A 9,319-nucleotide genomic window follows, 5' to 3' on the forward strand; every position below is an offset into this window, starting at 1 on the left:
TTAGATTTTGTGTCTTCAGTGTTTTTAACAAAAACTAACACAGTTTCCACTCAATAAATATTTGCTAAAATGAAAAAAAAAATCTAAGAAATGCATAGCATAGTGTAAGTAGTGTTGATTAGCTGTTTTTGTTTGTTTTTTTAATACCATAGCTCTGGCTATGGCTCCAGTGCATAACTATAACTATAACTATAACTATAACTATAACTACTATATAACTATAACTATAAAACTATAACAACTATAACAACTATAACTATATATCTAGGGGATTTGTTCATGAGCCATTGCCGGAATCAAGCTCCAGCAGGTCCAGGGGTTCCTGAAGGCTGAACAGCGTTGGCAAAAAAATGAAAAAAAATAAATCAAAAATAGAAATGGACACAGACAACAGCAGTGTGTTGAACTGGCTGCTTTATTATGGCAAATGTGGCATTATATTTGTTAGCAATTTCCTTGTAGTGTGCATCATCTATGTTTTCTAGCATTACCTAATTCTAAAAATGTTCCTATGTGTAATCACCTTTTAAGGAGTAACATGGTTATTTTCTCATAACATTCCCTCCTGCCCTTTGCTTATTGATTAATTTCTTACATTATTTTCATTATGTATCTACGTTTATCTATAATCTATAAAGCATTTGCTTTGCTGTTTTCATGAAAGGTCATCTATCTCTCAACACCTCAAGTGTAACAGTTACAGGAACATGACCTCTTAGTTGTTTCACTGAACCATTTGTGGTTTGAGGAACAAAAGCGTTCGCCTTGGTCCGAGGTGCCAGGAGGGGGCCAAAAAGGCCTTAGGAACCCACGCCATATACATTCTCAGAGAGACAATGCACCTAGGAAATAATGAACCATTTTGTACTTTAACCGACTAGGTTCAATCATCATCTGGAATGCCTCCTGGGGGCCAAGTGGACCTAGGGGTTGGAGTAACTTGTGCCCATAGATACACTCCTTTGTTGCCAGAGTGGGGCTTTCAAATCCATTTGTACTCCCTCTTTTATGTAATTTGGCCTTAATAAAGTACCTGGGGAATTGTCTGTTGGGGAATTGTCCTTGACAGGCCCCTGGGAAAAGAACCTTTGGGAAAGAAATGAGGTTCCTCAAGGAAATTGTGCAGCCCTACATTTAGCCCTTGCCACTCCCTATAAAGATTCTTCTACCTAAAGGAAAGATAGCCTCATACATTTCCCAGCCAAGGAGGGACGAATGGATTTAAAACCCCCACTCCGGCAACAAAGGAGTGTATCTATGGGCACAGGTTACTCCAACCCCTAGGCCCACTTGGCCCCCAGGAGGCATTTTAGAATTAAGAGGTATTTAGATTAGGATGGGGACGGTCCCAATCCGTCCACCGCCTGGGCCCTGCCATCAGGCTGGTTGGATAGCTTGGCTTCTGGCAAGCCATATGTATAAAAATCTAATCTTATGCTCACTTCCTTTACTAAATTCCTAATAATTTCTTGATAGTTATTACAATAAAAGACTGAGTTTTGTTAGAACTTCTATGCTTTGAGGTCAGACCTTGTAAAACTATTAGAATAAAAGTTTTAGAAGTTGGGTAGAGCCAGAGAACAATGGAGCACCATAAGTAATATTTGGATGATGATTTATAGATTTTATGTATATATTAAAACTAAAGTTACCAAGCTTTTAGAAAATAAGTTGGATTTTTTTTGCTAATTCAAAATTTTCTTTCTGACTGAATATTCTAATATTTGTGTAGCTAGCCTTCACCATGACTCCTTCTGTTAAAATGCTACTTTTGAGGGGTGCTTGGGTTGCTAAGTTGGTTAATTGACTCTTGATTTTGGCTCAGGTCATGTTCTCAGGGTCTTGAGGTTGAGCCCTATGTGGTCTTAAAGTTCTCTCTCTTCCTCTGCCCTTCCCTTGCTCATGTGCTCTCTCTCTCTCTTTCTCAAAAATAAAAATGCCACATTTGAGGGCATTTATATGTTTATTTCAACAACATCTGGCATAGTGCATGATATTTTCTCATGTTCCTAAAAGAATATTTGTTTCTGTTGTAATGTTATTACTGCATAATTTCAAAGACAGAACTTTTTTCTTTTTAAAAGGATATCAGGGTATTATAATTTAGCTTCGGAATATAATAATGTCTGGTTATATTTACTTATTGAAAAGTTATTTAAAAATATGGGGAAAGGGAGGTACATCCACAGGATTTTAATTTTATTTTTATTTTATTATTTTTTTAGAAACAGAGAAAAAGAGAGTGCATGAGTGGGGAGAAGGAAAGAGGGAGAGAGAAAATCTTAAGTAGGCTCCACGTTCAGCGCTGAGCCCAATGTAGGGCTTGATCCCATGACCCTGGTATCATGACCCAAGCCAAAATCAAAAGCTGGATGCTCAAACAACTGAGCCACCCAGGCATCCCACATGCATAGGATTTTTAAATATGATATTAAATCATTTTACAGATTTTATAATTTGGGGGAGGAAAGAAATCTTCTATATAAGCTTTCAATAGAAACTCTACTAGGACTAGGGTCTTTTTTTTTTTTTGCTCACTTTTGCATTTTGCTCACTTTTGCTTTGCCTGACCACACAGTAGCTGGCACCTGTTTATTTGATAAATGAATACGTTAACAATACTTTAGCTGTATTATAGGTATGGATAGTTTAATCTAGATCATTAATCTTCAGAAGATAGACAATGTAACTTAGTGCTTTTCAAATGCTGGATTATACTGCTAAGGGACTTTCATCTTCTTACTCTTTCAACACAATCTAAAGTTATTAAAACTGGAGTCAGCAAAGTTGAGACATGTATAAAAAATAATAACATTAACTTTGTAAAAATTATCACTCTATTGCACATTAGAATGGACTTTCTGGTAATAATGTGACAGTCCATAGTTTCTTTTAGAGATTATAAGGGTTTACCTTACATAAACTGTGTATTTAAACAATTTCTTTTCTAATGGCATAGAACAAGTTATAATTTAGGAAAATAAGGCATACATTTGCTCTTTGTATAACAGTTTTGTAAAATAGTGTGTTTCACATATATCCTTTAATTTCTGATTACAATTACTTTTCTCTTTCAGATCCATTTTTATGTAAAACAGAAGTTCCAAATTTATGTAGCACAGTTTTCATAAGTCAGAGTTACTAAAGACTTATAAGTATAATTTGGCTTTCCTTTTTTTTTATTTGCTACACTATTTTGATGTTAATGCAAATTGCCTTTTTAAAAATTTCAGTTTCCATTTGATCACTACTAGTAATACACAGTGCAATAATTTTAATGCAATGATTCTGTATTTTGTCACTTTTATAAAACTTGTTAAATTTATTAATAAGTTGAAGTAGATTTTTTTGTAGATTTATTTTGATTTACTAGGTATGTGACCATATCATCTCTGATTCAAAACAGTTTTCTTCTATTTCCTTGCCTTACTGAGTTGACTATGACTTTTATTACAATGTTCAGTAAAAATGTTGACCTCTTTAATATTAGGAAATAGACACCAAAGTCTATCATTTTTTCATCTTTTTTGAGATATAGTTAACAGAACATTGTGTAAATTTAAGGTGTACAATGTGTTGATTTGATACATTTATATATTGCAAAATAATTACCAACATAGGATTAGCTAAGAAACTTCCTGTCATCATGGAGAGAGGAGCAAGAGAGAAAGAGTGAAAACAAGAGTGAAAATAAATGCAGGGGATTGCACAAAAAAACTTTCCCCAAACCACTGACTGGGAAAAGGAGAGGGTTTAAATACTACAAGTTTTTTATAAACAGTAGAGTGCAGAGTCTGAAGTTTCTGCAGTCAGCACCATCAGGAGGGTCGCACCCAGTGGGCTCAGCAGTGCTGAGTGGGGAAGGAGGGCAGAGACGCAGGAGTGGACAGCATGGTCTGAGGGTTGCATGGGGAGGAAAAAGTTCCCCTGCTTGGAGTGCATTTGGCAGAGGTGATTTGGCCTTTCTGTGCACAAAAGATCCTGTGGATGCCATTGAGCTGCCCTGTTCAATAACATAACAAAGATGCTGGCTGAGGACAGCAGCCTTGGCACCAGTTTTGTGCTGCTATGTACCATAAACTCCGAACTGGAGGATGGTTGTGTGACCATAGTTTTGGACAAGACTGCACTGGCCACAGTGCAGCAAGACCCTCCCCAGAGGATCAGCATGGGTCCTCACCACAAGTGTCTCTGATGTTTGGAGTTTAGAATCACAGCCACGCCTGAGATAAAATACAGGAGTGCTTGCTGCCTGGAAGGCAGACAGCTCAGACACAGACAGGGTGAGGGTGGGGATCTGATGGAAGCTGGGGACACAGGAAAGATGATTGCTCATCTGTGAGGGCTTCCTGAGTGGCAGGTAAGAGCTCCCTGCTCCAGAGACAAGAGAGCTAGGCTAAGCCATTCACTACCCCCACCCCCAACAACACTGATCCAGTTCAGTGAGCAAAACAGTGCCACCAAGTGGAAGCCAGAGCTACTTTCACCAAACACCACTGGAAGCACCCTGCAAGTGTATCTCCTCTAGGGCAAGTCCACCTGAGAATCAGAGCAGCAGGCCCCTCCCCCAGAGGGCTAGGACAAATCCCTCCTATGCACCAACTCTACTGATTGTAGAGTGCTGCAAATCTTCAGTTCTATGGGAAACAAGATCTAGTTTTCCTTGGGGATTTTTTTTTTTTGGATACAGAGGAAGCAATTTATTTTCATTTTAAATTTTATTTTGTTATTTATTTTTTACTTTATTTTATTTTACATTTTATTTTTACTTATTAAAATTTTTTTTAATGTTTATTTTTGAGAGAGACAGAGTGTGAGTGGAAGAGGGGCAGAGAGAGAAACACACACAGAATCTGAAGCAAGCTCCAGGATTGGAGGTTGTCAGACAGAGCCCTACATGGGGCTCAAACCCATGAACTGCAAGATCATGACCTGAACCGAAGTCGGACACTTAACTGAGCCACCCAGTCACCCCAATTTTTACTTATTTTTTGAATCAAGATTCTCTCCTTTTTATTGTTCATATATTTATTTTTAATTGAAATTTTAGTAAATATACAGTGTAATATTGGTTTCGGGAGTAGAATTCAGGGATTCATCACTTACATACAGCACCCTCTAACCCATCTTCCATCCACCTCCTTCCATCAACCCTCAGTTTGTTTTCTATTATTAAAAGATAGAGTGATTTGTTTCCTTCTCTTGTGGTTTCCCTGTCTCCTCTTCCCATCTCCCTGCTTCCCATATGTTCATCCGTTTTGTTTCTTAAATTCCACATATGAGCGAAATCATATGGCATTTCTTTCTCTAACTGACTTATTGAGCTTAGTATAGCATATTCTAGCTCCATCTATGTTGTTGCAAAGGGCAAGATTTCATTTTTTTTAAATGGCTGATTAGTATTCCAGTGTATATATATGCCACATCTTAATCCACTCATCAGAATAGACATTTGGACTCTTCCCCTAGTTTGGCTATTATTGATAATGCTGCTATAAACATTGGGGTGCATGCACCCCTTAGAATCTGTATTTTAAATTTTTTAATGTTTATTTTGAGAGAGAGAGAGAGAGAGAGAGAGAGAGAGCATGAGTACAAGCAGGGGAAGGGCAGAGAAAGAGGGAGACACAGAATCCAAAGCAGGGTCTAGGCTCTGAGCTGTTAGCACAGAGCCCAAAGAGGGGCTTGAACTCATGAACTGTGAGATCATGACCTGAGCTGAAGTTGGATGCTTAACTGACTGAGCCACCCAGGCACCCCTAGAATCTGTATTTTTGTATGCTTTGGGTAAATACCTAATAGTGCAATTTCTGGATCATAGGATAATTCTATTTTTAGTTTTTTGAGAAACCTCCATACTGTTATCCAGAGTGGCTACACCAGTTTCATTCCCACCAACAGTGCAAGAGGGTTCCCCTTTCTCTGCATCCTCACCAACAATGTTGTTTCTTGTGTTGTTAATGTTAGCCATTCTGACAAGTGTGAGGTGGTATCTCATTGTGGTTTTGATTTGTATTTCCCTGATGATGAGTGATGATGAGCATCTTTTCATGTGTCTGTTAGTCATCTGGATTTTTTTTTGGAAAAGTGTCTATTCATGTGGTCTACCCATTTTTTAACTGGAATTTTAGTTTTTTGGGTCTTAAATTTGATGATAACTTCTTTATGGATTTGCAAACTAACCCTTTATCAGATATGTCATTTGCAATATCTTCTCCCATTCCGTAGGCTGCCTTTTAATTTTGTTGATTGTTTCCTTCACTGTGCAGAAGCTTTTTAAGTCCTAATTGTTCATGTTTGCTTTTGTTTCCCTTGTCTTCAGTGACGTGTCTAGTAAGAAGTTGTTCTGGCTGCGGTGAAAGAGGTTCCTGCCTGTTTTCTGCTCTAGGAGTTTGATGGTTCCCTGTCTCACATTAGGTAGTTCATCCAATTTTTGAATATTTTTGTGTGTGTATGTTGTAAGAAAGTGGTCCAGTTTCATTCTTTTGCATGTAACTGTCGTTTTTCCCAACAGCGTTTGTTAAAGAGACTGTTTTTTCCCCATTGTATCTTTTTTCCTCCTTTGTCAGAGATGAGTTGAGCATTTAGTTGTGGGTCCATTTCTGGGTTTTCTATTCTGTTCCATGGATTTATGTGTCTGTTTTTGTACCAGTACCATACTGTCTTGACTACAGCTTTGTAATATAGCTTGATATCAGGAATCATGATGCCTGTAGTTTTTTTCTCTCTTGCAGGATTGCTTTGGCTATTTGGGGTATTTTTTGTTTCCATACAGATTTTAGGATTGTTTGTTCTAGCTCTGCAAAGAATGCTGGTGGTATTTTGATAGGTATTGCATTAAATGTGTAGATTACTTTGGGCGATATAGACATTTTAACAGTGTTTGTTCTTCCAATCCATAAGCATGAAATGTTTTTCCATTTCTTTCATAATTCTTCTAGAGTTATCAGTACAGATCTTTTACCTCTTTAGTTAGGTTTATTTCTAGTTATCTTATTCATGGTACAATTGTATATGGAGTCTATTCCTTGATTTCTTTTTCTGTCACTTCATTATTTGTGTATAGAAATGCAACAGGTTTCTGCATGTTGGTTTTTTTACCCTGCGACTTTGCTCAATTTATCTATTAGCTCACGCAATTTTGCAGAGTAGGCTTTCAGGTTTTTCACATAGGTTATCCTGTCCTCTGCAAATAGTGAAAGTTTCACTTTTTCCTTTCCAATTTGGATGCCTTTTATTTCTTTTTGTTGTCTGAATGCTGAGGCCAAGACTTCCAGTACTATGTTAAATAGTAATGGTGAAAGTTGATAACCTTGTCTTGTTCCTAATTGTAGGGGAAAGGCTCTCAGTTTTTCTCCCCATTGAGGATGATATTAGCTGTGGGTCTTTTGTATATGGCCTTTGTGATGTTAAGATGTTCCATCTATCCCTACTTTGTTGAGGTTTTTTTTTTTAACCAAGAATGGATACTGTAATTTGTCAAATGCATTTGTTTTTGCATCTATTGAGAGACTCATATGGTTCTTACCCTTTCTTTTATTGATGTGGTGTATCACGTTGATTGATTTGTGAATATTGAGCCATCGCTACAGCCCAGGAATAAGTTCCACTTGATTATGGTGAATAATTCATTTAATGTACTGTTGGATTCTATTTTCTAGTATCTTTTGGAAATTGTTGCATCCAGGGTCATCAGGGAATTGGCTTTTAATTCTTTTTTAGTGAGGTCTTTGTCTGGTTTTGGAATCAAGGTAATTCTGGCCTCATAGAATGAGCTTGGAAGTTTTATTTCCATTTGTATCTTTTGGAACATTTTGAGAATAGGTATTAACTCTTCCTTAAACGTCTGGTACAAGTCCCCTGGGAAGCCATCTGGACCAGGAATTTTGCTGGAAGATTTTTGTATGGTGATTCAATTTCTTTATGGGTCTGTTCAAATTTTCAGTTTCTTCCTATTTCAATTTTGGTATTTTGTGAATGTCTAGGAATTTGTACATTTCTTTCAGATTGCCTACTATGTTAGCATATACTTTTTCATGGTATTCTCTTATAATTTCTGTATTTCTGTGGTGTTGGTTGTGATCTTGCCTCTTTCATTTGTGATTTTATCTATTTGTGTCCTTTCTCTTTTTGAGAAGTCTAGTTAGGGTATTGTCAATTTTGTTTATTCTTTCAGTGAACCAGCTCTTGGTCTTATTGATATGCTTTAATGTATTTTATGGTTTCTAGATCATTTATTTATGCTCTAATCTTTAATATTCCTTTTCTTCTGCTGACTTTGTGCTTTATTTGCTGTTCCTTTTCTAGATTCTTTAAGTATAAGGTTAGATTGTGTATTGGGGACCTTTCTTGCTTCTTGAGATAGGCCTGAATCATAATATACTTTCCTCTTGGGACTGTCTTTCTTGCATCCCAAAAGGTTCCAGACTGTAGTGTTTCCATTTTAATTGACTTACATGTATTTTTTATTTATTCCTTAATTTCCTGATTGAGCCATTCATTCTTTAGTAGGATGGTTTTTAACCTCCATGTATTTGAGGCTTTCCAATTTTTTGTGTGTGGCGATTTCAAGCTTCATACCATTGTGATTTGAAAATATGCATGGTATGATCTCAATTTTTTTCTACCTATTGACAGCTGATTTGTGACCAAGTGTGCAGTCTATTCTGGAAAATGTTCCATGTGCACTCCAGAAGAATGTGTGTTCTGTTACTTTAGGATGAAAAGTTCTGAATATATCTGTTAAGTCTATCCAGTCCAGTGTGTCACTCAAAGCCATTGTTTCCTTGTTGATTTTCTGCTTAGATGATCTGTTAATTGTAAGTGGGGTGTTAAAGCCCTCTACTATTATTGCATTAATTATCAATGGGTTTTCTCATGTTTGTTATTAATTGATTTATATATTTGGGTGTTCCAAGCTGGAGACATAATTGTTTACAATTGTTAGATCTTGGTGGATAGACTCCTTAATTATAATATAATGCCCTTCTTTGTTCCTTGTTATAGTCTTTGTTTTAAAATCTAGCTTGTATGATATGTTTGTCTACTCCATCTTTCTTTTGACATTCATTAGCCTGATAGATGGTTCTCCATCCCCTCACTTTCAATTTGCAGGTGTCTTTGGGTCTAAGGTGAGTCTCTTGTAGGCAACATATAGATGGATCTTGTTTTGTAATCCATTCTGATACTCTATCTTCTGAATGGAGCCTTTAGTCCATTTACATTCAGAACAATTGATGAAAGATACGAATATAGTGCCATTGTAGAGCTGGTGTTTCTGGTAATGTTCTCTGGTTCTTTGTAGTCTTTGTTATGTTGG

The 9,319-nt window shown here is 36.8% G+C and overlaps 1 protein-coding gene across 4 annotated transcripts in view; it reads left to right on the plus strand.

The window, feature by feature from the left end:
- The window catches only part of SEPTIN14 (septin 14), a 92,198-nt gene extending 85,688 nt beyond the window's left edge, over positions 1-6,510 (plus strand). For 3 of the 4 annotated variants that reach the window (XM_045047899.1, XM_045047901.1, XM_045047902.1), the window contains one exon: positions 6,323-6,510. In XM_045047899.1, the coding sequence (XP_044903834.1) occupies positions 6,323-6,396 (74 nt within the window). In that variant the 3' untranslated portion in view covers positions 6,397-6,510. Of the gene's footprint in view, positions 1-268; positions 607-6,322 lie in introns of those variants that run through there. The other variant, XM_045047900.1, reaches the window with a different exon arrangement.
- The last annotated feature ends 2,809 nt before the right edge of the window (positions 6,511-9,319 follow it).

The sequence above is a fragment of the Felis catus genome, chromosome E3, assembly GCF_018350175.1.
Source record: "Felis catus isolate Fca126 chromosome E3, F.catus_Fca126_mat1.0, whole genome shotgun sequence".
In the NCBI taxonomy this organism is placed as follows: Eukaryota; Metazoa; Chordata; class Mammalia; order Carnivora; family Felidae; genus Felis; species Felis catus.